Source organism: Molothrus aeneus, chromosome 9, assembly GCF_037042795.1.
Source record: "Molothrus aeneus isolate 106 chromosome 9, BPBGC_Maene_1.0, whole genome shotgun sequence".
In the NCBI taxonomy this organism is placed as follows: Eukaryota; Metazoa; Chordata; class Aves; order Passeriformes; family Icteridae; genus Molothrus; species Molothrus aeneus.
Window position 1 is genome coordinate 29,782,975 of NC_089654.1, and position 12,462 is coordinate 29,795,436.

Below are 12,462 nucleotides of genomic sequence, written 5' to 3' on the forward strand. Positions count from 1 at the left end.
TTTTTGGAGCTAGAAATTCAATCTCTTCCTCTCACCAAGAAATTGCTAGTTATTTTCAGGATATTTCTTAAAATAATCCAGCAACTTCTTGGATGTGATGCTTCCCCACAGCCTGACCAGCATGAGTGGCATTTTTGATATAATATATGGTTTGGATTAAAATGAAAAAAAAAACCAAAACCCTGGAAGGTCTAAACACTGCAATGGCTTCAAAGAGCAGCCTCTCCCCTCTGAGGAGAGATTTCCTTCTTATCTAGCTGTGCCGGAACATGTGTCAAACACAAGGACTGTCATCACTTTGGAGTGTCCCATAAAAGGAAAAGCAACCAATTATCTGGCTCTTCAAAAATACACAAATAAAATGAATGATTTTTTAATTGAGTGAATGTTTTCTCTCTAAAGAAGTGAAGAAAAAGCTTGGCATTTTAAATTCAATGTTGAAACTTGGTTACTTGTGGTATAAAGGACTTTGCTGAACCTTTTATTGTAGAGATAATAAACAGATGTTTGTAAGTTGATTGTTTGGAGTTGAAAAGAATGAGAGAATGTTTCTGAAATAAAACTTCATTTTTGCAATTTGCTATTTCAGGGAACCAATCTACCGCCTTCAAGGCAAATTGTACGAGCTAAGTTCTGTAAGCTTTATTGTTGCTTTTTCATTTAGCTTCTCAGAGGGCAAAATTTGTCTCTAACTCATTGGTTTGTCAAGTACTTGCTGCTGAACTATTTAATGTTAAGCTGTCTTGTCTGTAACACTACCTCAACAAAGTGTAATTGCAGTTCATCACTTAACTGCTACTAACCTGCTGTTACCAGTCTGAACTAGTAGCACTTAAAATGTTGTAGAAGACTTTGCATCAAATTAATATTTTTGTAGTTTAACAAGTTTCTCAAACTAAAATGACTAATTGGTGTTTATTTTATTATATAACTGGAAAGCAGTTTTTATCTGATGTGAGTGCCTCTATTCATAGTAAACCTCTCTTTGTAAGGTGGGCAAATAAGTTTCTGGTAACCAAAAGGAAACATTAGCTCTGGTGTAAATGAACATGCTGTTTATGGGTACAGGTACTGTTCTTGGTGGTTTGTTTATGTCAAGAAATTACTTTGGATAGAAAAATGAGTTTTATGAATGAAAATATTTAAAGCCTTTTTAGGATTCTCTTCATAGCACCAGGAGGATCAATATATCACGGACAGACTCTTTTCTAACCCTTCCACTTCATGAGTAAATAAATATGTGAATGTCTTTAATATTACTAATTAGAATTAATTGTCTAAACTGCAGTTAATTTTATAACAAGTTACTATTGGTACAGTGATGGTAAGGTGTAAGAAATAAATTTGTATTGTGTGTATTCTTTGGCAATATCTGTGATTAAAATGTACATTTTTTCAGTTTGTTGCCATCATCAAATTCTATTAGTTGTTGTTTTAAAGTAAATTTATGTTCAGTTATGGAAAAGGGCATCACTGACTTTAGCAGCAGTTGAATTGCACCCCGTGGGGAGATCAAGATCACTGAATTTTCCCAAAATAGTGGGATGCTCATTTGCAATGATTTGCTTTTCTTTTTTAGTAGCTTGCTTTGGGCTGGAATGATGCAGATAACTATTAACTACTTCTGTGTATCTTGGAAATAAGATGAGCACAGCAACACCTTATTTTTGGACAATAATGCAAATTCCTCTTAGCATGTTTTTCTCCTTTTTCCTCTACTACTAATTTATCCTCTCACACTTAATCTTTGGCCTTTTTTTTGTTTGTCTTTTCTTTGCTACCGCCTGAGGTTTTGACCTGACTCCACAAAGTTTCTTTTTAAGCCACAGGTTAGTCTGTCTTCTCATTTGCTTGGAGTACTCTGTGCAATGCTTGGTTTTACACAGCACACTAGCAAGGCTTGGCTCCTGAAAGCTGACCCACTCTTAATTGTGCGTGCTGTGTGCTCATATTTGTTTTGGTGACTAAAATTCAATGTTTTAAACTCCCCTTCATGATAAAACTTTAAAGATGAAGGTGTCATTGCTCCATGAGCCCAATTGATGTGTGTGAGCATGCAAGACACTGAAATTATAGAGGATTATATATCATTTATAGGAGATTCTGTGCTTGGCTTCTGTGGCAAAATCTGCTGCCCTGTAACTGGAGAAGGGGCTTAATGCGAACTGTGAGTTTCAAGGCACTGTCCATGTGATGTGGAGGTTTAGGTCTGAGGGGTTTGTTTGACCTGCCTCTCTTCAGTGTTACACCAACAATCTGATTAATTTTCTGATTAATTTCTTCTGGAAACAAGTAGCATTCAGACCCTATCAGCTGCCTGGAGCTATAGTTCTAATAAGTAACTTTTCCCCTTGTAACCCCCTTTTTTTTCTTTTCTTTTAATCCTGCTTTGTAGCATACTTTGCTGATTCTTTTCTTCAGATATACTTAAATCCTATTATCTTGCATGACCCAGGAAAAAAACTGTTTGTAGAATTTTTCTAAGCAACCAGATGGAAATGGAGACTTGTGCCATGGTCAGTGAGGTGGTTATGAAAAATCATGGCAAAGCTGTTCTGTTAAGAAATGTCAGTATTTCTATGAAAGAGGTGATGCCCGTGAGCTAACACATTCAAAAATATTTCAAAATATTTCAAAATTCAGCAGCATGAAACCTGCTGGTTTTGAGTTTTCACTTTATCAAGTCTAGAGGAGTATTGCTGTTCTAAATGGCCTTTAATTATTTTTTAGGTTAATATCCCTTCATGTTTGACTTATCTCAATCTTTGTTTAATTATATTTGGAAGTATATTTCAGTTTTTTTACCCCTGAGAGCTTTGTTCCAGTAAAGACTAAATTTTTCTTCAAAGCAGACATGTTTTTAGGACTTCAGCCTCTGTCACAAGTTTTAAGTTATGTAATACATTGTGCAGTGATTTGTAGGGAAGCAATGTCACAAGATCTTGGTTGTGTTCAGTATCAGAGCAGATCTGATGAGTTTATGCTGGGACATTTGGCAAATTAGAGTGAAATACTGTAGTAGGTTTCCCCTCTAATACTTTACAGCTTCTGTAGTGTGAGGATCTTCATGGCTGAATCCAAAGAACCAACAGCTTCTAAGGATGCTTCCCTGAGTAGTTTTTGTAATTTTTATTCTCTCAATGTGCCTACTGTTCAGTAGCACATGTTGTAGTGACAGTGGTTGGAAGATGGAGTGGTACTGGGAGTTGTGTGCTGTGCTCAGATTATTTCAGTGGAGTTACACAACACAACTTTAATGGTGTTACATTAGCAGTTACTGCTGCTTGTGTTCTTGTGGGAGTGTCCAGTCTCATGATCCTCACTCTTGTGTTTCTCTCTGCCCAGTTTCATGTCTCTCACCTATCTTGAAGTCAGCCTTCAAATACTTCTTTAGAGAATCAGAAAGTGTCCCATTTCTTTCAATATATTTCTTTTACAAATGCCTTATATGATTTAATGCTATTAAAGTCATGTAGCAACACATAAATTGTGCTTATTGTGTCAAATCCTGCTTTCCTGTTTATCCATGAAGTGGTGGAGGGTAAGAACAACAAATATGATTTGGGTTTTGTGCAGCTGAACTATGAGAGCGATTTCCTTCTGGCTTGTTCGTGTGCATTCAGGGGCTCTGAGTTTCATTTTTCAGTCACCCAGATTAGGTATCAGGATCCTGAAGGAAGGAACTGTGTCATCTCTTGTTCATCCTGTGCATGGAGTCCAGCTGCCTCTCAGAATATTGTCTGCAGTAGCTTCTGGCTATGCCCATGTTTTTCACCTTCCTGAGGTTCATAACTTATGTCACTAACATCCGCTCTGCACAGAATGACATTTAGAAATAGGATAGGAAAGAGTGAAATGGATCTCTTAGATACAAGCCAATGAGAAAAAGAACTAGTGAGAACAATAATGAAACACAGTGCTTTCATTTTTCAAGCTGAAGTGCTATAAAACATAGCTAACACAACAGTTTAAAAAACTCCAAAATAATAACTCTCCTTCAGAGTTTTTTGAACTTCAAAAGTGTCTTTGAAAATCTTACCATATTATTGCCTGTGGAAGAACACTTCTAAAATATGTCTTGAGGGTTTGGTTTTTTTGTATTTTTGAGAATTTAGCCAGCATCTAAGGTGAAACTATGGTTCCTTAATCTCATTTTTTCTTGCATTACACCTTGATCCAACATCTCCCTCCCCTTTATGTCTGACACTGATGCTGAGTCTTCTGGAAGTGTAGCTTTTTGGAGTTAACAGAATGTGCCTGGGAAATGGGAAAATTCAATGAAAAGGACATGAGGCTTAGTACATTAAGCTCTTCTTCTCCCTCTTGGTGGCCCCTGGAACAGCTTCCTAGTATTTTAGATTGTTGTGACCTGTTGTAGAGTCCAGGATATTTTAGAGAACACAAAACTCTGTTTCCCCAGAGAGGTATAGATAAACAGGTCTAGAAATTTCACATGAAAAGCACACACCCAAATATTGCTGTAGGTTGGTGTCCTGCTCTTCTGCAGGGTTGTGGGGGAATGACAGCTGGATCTAATCCTCAGCACACAGGATTTTTGAGGAAACTACTGGCAAATTCCTTCCTTTATGAACCAGTGACCAAAGATTGTCCTAGCAAGTCAGCTTGTTTCTGTCCACACCCCACGATGGTTGCACATTTGTGGGGAGATGTGTTGGACTGGAGCATGACACAATTCCTACTTTAGAAGTATTGAAACCTTCAGTGCTTCTTAAGTGCTTTGTATAGCTTAATTTTTAAAATGTTGGCTTGGTCTGTTCTGAGACCTCTACTACAAATGCCTTCTTGTGGAATTGAGAAAATGAGACTCTTATGAAGCTGTTACAGAGCCTGTGGTAATGGTGAGGGAGAGGATGGAATAAGCAGAGTGCTCCTTCCCTTCCCTTTGAAGTGCTCATCACCTGTAAGGTTATTGAACCTGCTGCTTAGGTGTTCCTGCCTGGTTTGCTTCTAGAAACCACCTCTTTATCTTCACTGACATCTGTGTTCAAATCTTTTACCTTCCCTGAGATATTTCTCCAAAACATTTTTCTCCAAACCAGGTGCTGGCCAGGCTGCCTGGGCTTTCTGTGTGTGGATGTGAGCTTTGCATGGAGCAACATGGCATTTTCAGTTCAGACAATGTGGTTCAACAGCATCTTCTCTCCCAGCCTCTTTATAGAATGGGTACATGTGCTGTGAAGGATTTAGTCTGCTGCACAAATACAGCTCCCCTTGCTGCAGAACTAAGTTCAAGTGAATGCAGAACCTTAATTTTGTTGATTTTCCCTGATTTTTTTCCCTTTAATTTTTTATGGTTCAGTGCAGAAAGAAAAAATAGAATTAGTTGGGTTCCACAACTTGTCCTGTGACAGCTGCCTGAAGGCCAGCTGTATATACATGTATATAACATGTATATATACTGGCTGTATATACATGTTACTGGTTTCCTGTTAAAAACTTACTTCAATAAATATCACAAAATAAAATGAGGATTTGATAGGTAATCAAGTTCTTCTCAGTGCTTCCCTTGCACTTAGGCAAGCATTCCATGTGTGTCTGCACTCACTGATGCCCCTCTCCACTTAAGTTCCCCCCTCAAAAGCCACAAATATTAAAAGTCCTGACCCACTTTTGTAGAAATCTTTGTGGAACAGGTTATTCCATCTAATCTGCTTGTGCCATACCTTTGAGTCTCTTTACAGGAATCATGTCCTGTTCTCTCATCCCTTAATGTGGCTTCAGAACCAAATCAATGCTCTCTTAGAGATTTTTGTACAGGCTGAAAACTTACAGCCTGTTTTTGGATCTTCAGGACATTTCTTACACTGCTGGCCTGGTTGGTAGTAAATGAGAAAGCACATTTATCTTCCTTGAAATGAAACCGATACTCTTGGATTATGTGCATTTCCATACCATTTCCTGCTTTTCAGCTGCAACTTCTTTGGTTTAGTTATCAAATAGAATTCAGTCCCTTACCCTGTGCAAACCAAAGCTGGTTTTTTTTTTTAGTTGCTTGCATGAACATCCAGGCTAAATAGGAGTGAATTCTGGTTCTGAAACTTCTATAGATGGCAAAGAATAGATGGTGAGCCATGTTCTTCTTTGCTGAGTTGTTGGTATTGGAGTTACAGCTCTTGTGAAGCCCTGTGAGAGGAATGTTGGTCTCATAGATTTCTTTAAATACAAGAAGAAAGTCATGTTTGATCACACAAGTCAGAGCCTGTGGAGATTGTTGAGAGGGGTCTGAAGGGCTTCTCTGAGCACTTTTTTGTCTCAGTATTCCATTGGCAAGTGAAGGGTGTAGCTGTGGGGAGAAAGGGAAGAGCTGAGGATCCTTGCATCTGTGATTAGGAGAGTTCTGTGGTCTTGTTCAGAGCATGATAGGAAGGAATGTTTGCTCCCTCATTCATATTGGAAAACAGTGGCTGTTCCAATAAAATTGAAAGTTTCCATCTCATCTGTAAATGAATTTTCATGGTTATTCTCTTCTGCTGGGAAGTTGTCTAATTTTTCTTTCTCTGTGCATGATGTAGCCTCCTGATCTTAGTATTCTTAGTATTTATAGGTATGTTCACATCTGTTCTTTCATCTTTGGCTTGTAGCTATGCTATAAAGTTTTGCTTTACCTTTTTTACCCCCCGATTTTTATTGCTGCTTAAGGTTTTTTCCCCCTCTTTTCTTTTTCTCTTCTCTCCTGTGAGAAGAAAATGCCTCTCCCATGCTTCTCCTTACATCTTCCTGCCTTAAATTTAACTTAACTTTAGAAGACCTCTCCTCTTTGTCACTCCATACAAGCACTTCTGAAAATCCCCAGTGTGTCAGAAGCCACTCACTTTACCAGAATTTAGGTGCTTTTCCTGCTATCCACCTTTAGAGATGACCTTAACAATTAGACCAGAACAGTGTAGTCAGAGATTAATTGTGTAGGCTTTCAGAATGTGTTCATATACAGCAAATAAATATCTTCAACCTTACCTGATTCTTATCACACTCCCTTGCTGTAAGTACAACGTTCTCATAGTTTGGCTTCTCTCTTTCTCCAACCTTCAGACTGAAAATGTAATACTCACTTCATTACTATTGGGTTTTTTTGGAATGCTGCAAAAACTCTTGAATTTCCCAGAGACTGAAAAAATGCACCTGTTTGTGTTTCATTTAGCAAATCTTGATTTAAAAGAATGAGTGCAGCAGCAGAACTCTGTCAAATGAGTAATGAACTAAACTTGTACCTGACTGCACCTTGCTTAGGTCATCCGGAAAGGCTGGCTCACCATCAACAACATTGGCATCATGAAAGGAGGATCCAAGGAATACTGGTTTGTCCTGACTGCAGAGAGCTTGTCCTGGTATAAAGATGATGAGGTAAGGAATGAGGAATGGTTTTTTTTCTTTTGGGGAAAACCCCAGTATTAATACAGTATTCTGATAATAACTTGAAATATTTTATCAGTTTGTGTAAACTTGAATGGAGAGATTGTTTTAAGGTTTTAGCTGTGTTCTTTAAATTTGTGTTTTAAGGTTTTAGCTGTGTTCTTGAAATTTCTGGTTTGATTCATGGAGAATGCTGACTGCCTAAGACTTCTGTTGAAATGCTGATAACAAACACAGGGTGTGGTGTGGAGTATTTTTGTTTGTTTTACTTTTTTCTTCTCTTCCTGTGATTTCCACATATTTTTTTTAAAAAGGAAAAAAATCTCAGGATGTTTTGAAATACTCTGCTGATTGTCCTATCCTTGCTTTGGTTGCTCTTGCACATCTACTGCAAGTTGATCATAAATTGTCTGGGTAAATTTACTTCTGAAAGTAACTACAGCAATTGATTTAATGGAAACAGCTGTTCTCTGGTCTTGTGTTCTGAGAGGATGAAAAGCCCATCTGCAGAGTTCTGTGGTTGGTGTAGATTTTCAAATTTGACAAAAAATGCACTTTCTTGGGTGATCAGTAAATCTGAGGTGAGTTATATGCAAATGAAGAAAAGGACATCCTCATTGCTCACTTTGGATATATTGTTAGGCAGCTTGTCTGTTCTGTTTGATGACTTTTTCAACAGTGTGTAATGATACATTTTATCCAAGACTCCAGCACTATTTTGAAGGTTAAAACAGGATTATGTGTGCCATCAGATTTATGGTAAAGCCTTTGTGAGATTTTAAGGTTTGTGTTCGTTTTTGTGGAAAAATAGGGCTAAATTTTAAACAAATCTATTATTTCCTATTTGGGTCATTCCCCAAAAATTTTAAAATGTTTTTAGTAAGAAATTAGTTCTTTTTAGGATGAACCAGTTCAATGGATGGAAGAAGCACAGGTAAAGAGAAAGCTTTAAATGAGCTCTAAAGCATCACTTAATCTTTTCATCTTATTCTAAGTAATAATCAAAACACTGGTTGATCCCAACAAAACAGCTTGATGGGGACTGTGCAAATTCATATTCTCTTTAAACTACCATGGTGTTTTACTGCAGTGAATTCTCTGGAAGCCCTAGGGAGAAGGCCTGCAGTGCATAAGGCAGAGCTTTCCTGACTCCTGCAAATCTAGCATGTGGAACTCCTTCAGTAATGCTGCTGGAGGTGGGAACTCTGCTGCTCAAAAACAGTTTTTTTCCCCCCAGTCCGTAGCCATTTCAGGATACATCTTAAGGCAGAGGGACATACTTGGTTAATCTTGAGGATTTTGCCCCTTGCCCTTTTATTTAAGTTTTAAAGGGATTCAAATTTAGTGTAACAGGAAAACTAGTGCGTGTCAGGCAGAGGGGCGGAGCCAAGGGACAGGTGTCAAGAGGGGAAATTTTACTCTCAGATTGCTGAAATAGAATTTGAAAAAAATGCAAAAGTGACTTTATGAATTTGAAACTTTGAAGCTGTTGTTTTTTGTGATTTGCTTTGAAGTTGCTCAAACCAGCTTTCTTAGGTAAGATACAGGCAACTGTAACTAAAACAAGCAATGTGACAAAACTAACACACCTGCTGTGTTTTATCTCAAGCAGTTGGAGGTGCATCCAAGATGAGCTGTGGCATTACTTTTAGGTAGTTTTGATGTTGTTTTTTTAAATCTGATTTTTGTTTAGTGGGAAATATAACAATTCCTGAAAATCCTAATGGTACATCTTGTGCTGTGCAACTTTAAAAAGAAATAGTTTTGACAATCTGCTGGGGAGAGTCACCTGGGAAGCTCCTGAAAGTACTCAGAAAGAAATGCCCACTGTGTGATTTCCATATGCATATTTTAAGATAATGTCTCTTAATTGCCAAACAGTTACATTTTGAGTCATGAAAATGTCAGTAGTTAATTCAGGCCATGGGAGATCACTTAGGGATTTCTTAGAGTGGTAAGAAAATAATTGCATAGGATAATAGCAGAGTACTATTCCATGCTCTGCTGGTGAAAGAAGTTGCTCCTTAAATACAGATTAGCTGAATAATTTGATTATTCTGTCTTGGAAAAGAGTTTAAAAAGTCATGATTTTTTGTGGTTGGTTGGTTGGTTTTGTTTTGGTTTTTTGGGTTTGTGGGGGTTTTTTTTGGTTTTTTTTTTTTGTACTGGACCTTCTCAGTAAGACTGAAAAATCAGTCAGGCTCCTAAGCTGCTGGCTGCAGTGGCTGCTGTGTGGGGGTGTTTGCCCCCAGTGAGATGTGCAGTCTGGTGATGTGAGAAGTGATCCCTGTGTTTGTGTGTCTGGCTGTGCCCTGCGAGGTCGTGGGGAGTTCAGAGCCCCAGCCCCTGCTCGGGCTGTCTTCCCTGGCTGGCAGCTGGGGAAGGTGCAGGGTCAGCTCTCACCTGGCCTCCCTTGCCGTGCTGAGGAGTTTGTGCCCTCTGTGCCTGTAGCCAGTGCTGCAGCAGCTGTGTACCAGAGAGCTCTGACAATGTGCTTTGCAAAGCTCACAGCCTGCTGGGGCCTCCAGGGCTGTGTACCCCCTCTAGTGTAAGCTGAGCCTGGTTTTTAGTCTGGAATTTGCTCTGAGATCAAAATCACTAGTGGTGGCTCGCTAGTGCCGTTAGAAGGATGTAAATTCCTTTGTGAGGTGCAGCTTTGTAAGCGATAAATCCACAGTACAATGTATTTAGGAGTGAGTTGCTATGGCAAAAGATTTCAGATTTTCCTGTATGATATCAATATTAGAGAAGAAACTATTGGTTTCTTCACACAGTTCTTTTTGTCAAACCCACACCAGGATTTTATTCCTGATGAGAGGGATTCCGTGCCTAAGAATGGGTTTTTAGACTTGCAGTTCTGGAAATGCCAGGTTGGTGTTTGAACAGTGTGCTTAGAGCAGTTACAGTACTGGTTCTGGGAGAACTGACATGGATTAGTTTCTGATCCTGCATGCAGTTGCTTCTGTTTGTAACTTTGCTGTGTGACCAGTACCATGACTTTGTGCTTTTCTACTTAAAAACCAAGCAAGGAAAGTGCTGTGTACGGGCTTTGAGGCTGCTGTAAACAAGTGCAAGATCAGCACACTCTGTGACCTCACAAATACAGATTTATTTCATAGAGTATTCTGTGTAATCCTAGCTGAAGCATTATAAGGCACACCTACACACACAAATTATTAAATCTGAGCATTTTAGCTCTCTGTTGTTGCTGTATTGTTAAGTAGCAGTAACTGAGGTTCATTTGAGAGTCAATCTGCAAATCTGAAGTTTGTGAATTAGCCACTTCTGCATTAGGATGAAATGGACTTTGGGAATGTGGAATGTCATTCTAGCTTGTGAATAAAAAACTTCATCACTGTAAAAATATAGATGCCATTTGTGAACTGGTGTAACATTGTTACAGTGCACAGTCATAGAATGTGATTTTATTATTCTTTCTAAAGCATCCAGAGATTTCACTGGCATTATTGCTGTGCAAAGGATGCCAAGCTGGACTCTAGGATTAGGATTTCTAAAAATGTGAAATTTACTTTGATGGGGAAAAGATCTCCTGTAGTCTTATTTCCAAAGAAAATATTTCCATTCTGTTTCAATAGTAAATGATATTATTGTCAACATCCAGTGATGGATGCAGTTTGTATTATAATTTCACAGTTTGTTCCCAGTTGGGAAATGATTGAGATTTGAGAGCGAACTTACAGAAATCAGGGAGGAGGTGAGAGAGTGGAAAGGGGAGAAGCTCCTCTAAGGTATGACATTGTGTGTGTTTACAGAATGAGCTTGCCACACAACAAGCTGCTCTTGGCTTCTGTCAGGGAGTTTTCTACAGCAGGAATCGAGCGATGCCTGGGAAGCAGACGGGAGGACAGAACATCCGGAGGTGCCGCAGGGCTGCGGGTAAATCCAACTCACTGTTAGTGAGCTCCTGAGAACAGCTAGGAAAAGAGTACTATAGGAAGCACAGTAAGAATTTCAGCAGTGGGTTTTATTGTACTTGACAGGCAGTGCTGCTTTGACTCTGGGCTTGGTGACTGAGCGGCCGAGTGAGGTCCAGAGGACTCCTGGCTGGAGCTGGTGCTGCAGACGCTCTGGGCTGTCAGAGCAGGGTCCCACTGGCGGCTGTCCCTCAGGCTGGGTTGTCATGCGACTGCCTGTCTGTGCCTGCTGTACAGGTGAGAGGATGTTCTGCACAGCAAGTGTAGACAGGCAGACACATGACAACTCCGTCCAGCCAGTCCCTTGGAGCCATCGCCGCTGCTGTGCAACACTTTGTGCCAGTCCACTTTGGGGGGCGTTTGGTGGGGGAGCACACATAACAGAATTCAACTTTAAAACATTGGCAGCTGCAGAACAAGAACAGAACTTGATTTTATTCAGAAAAGAAGCTTGGTACATGAGTTATCATTGTGCTCACACATATCAGGGATGCGATTTCAACAGACTGCTCACGCTGGACATTTGGAAAAGCAAAAAGAACCGAAGCTGTGGTTTATTTTATATGCAATACATGCAGGGTTTTGCCTGCACGTTCTACTCACACATAGTAATTTAACCAGATGTTTTTACTCTTCATGGAAGCACAGAAATACTGAAGTTCAAGATAAAGGATATGTTTATACAGTGCATATTTTCTAGGAGCAGATAAGTACAATAATCTGGGATGTTAAAAATAAAAATCCTTCTGTATAGATGGAGGCTGCAACTTGCACATTAACCCCATTATAGGGACTGTGCTGGAAAGAAAACTGATTGCATTTTGGATAGATTTTGCTGTACATGTATTATATTCTCTTTAGTATTTTGGTTTGCATGTTATTTAAATTTTGCTTTGTCTCAAAATCTGTACTTTCTGACAAAATAAATTAACCTCATAAAACTTCAGTAAGATTTTTTCAGTCAAATACAGACTTTACTAGAGATCCAAAGCATGCAAATAGTATCATTTCACATCACAAGATGTGCTGCTTTGCTGAATTTTCTCTATACCCTGTCCCTACACGCAGTGACTGTAATCCAACTTCGCAGTGACATTTGCAACATTTCTGGGGTATTGTTTCAGAAGGTACAAAAACCATTGGAACCTTAAAGGGG

The 12,462-nt window shown here is 39.1% G+C and overlaps 1 protein-coding gene across 5 annotated transcripts in view; it reads left to right on the forward strand.

The window, feature by feature from the left end:
* DNM3 (dynamin 3) overlaps window positions 1-12,462 on the forward strand; it is a 172,406-nt gene that overhangs the window by 42,282 nt on the left and 117,662 nt on the right. For 3 of the 5 annotated variants that reach the window (XM_066555646.1, XM_066555642.1, XM_066555645.1), the window contains exons 14-15: window positions 590-619; window positions 7,249-7,362. In XM_066555646.1, coding sequence (XP_066411743.1) covers window positions 590-619; window positions 7,249-7,362 — 144 coding nt within the window. Of the gene's footprint in view, window positions 1-589; window positions 620-1,811; window positions 1,830-7,248; window positions 7,363-12,462 lie in introns of all 5 variants that reach the window. The other 2 variants (XM_066555643.1, XM_066555644.1) reach the window with 2 other exon arrangements.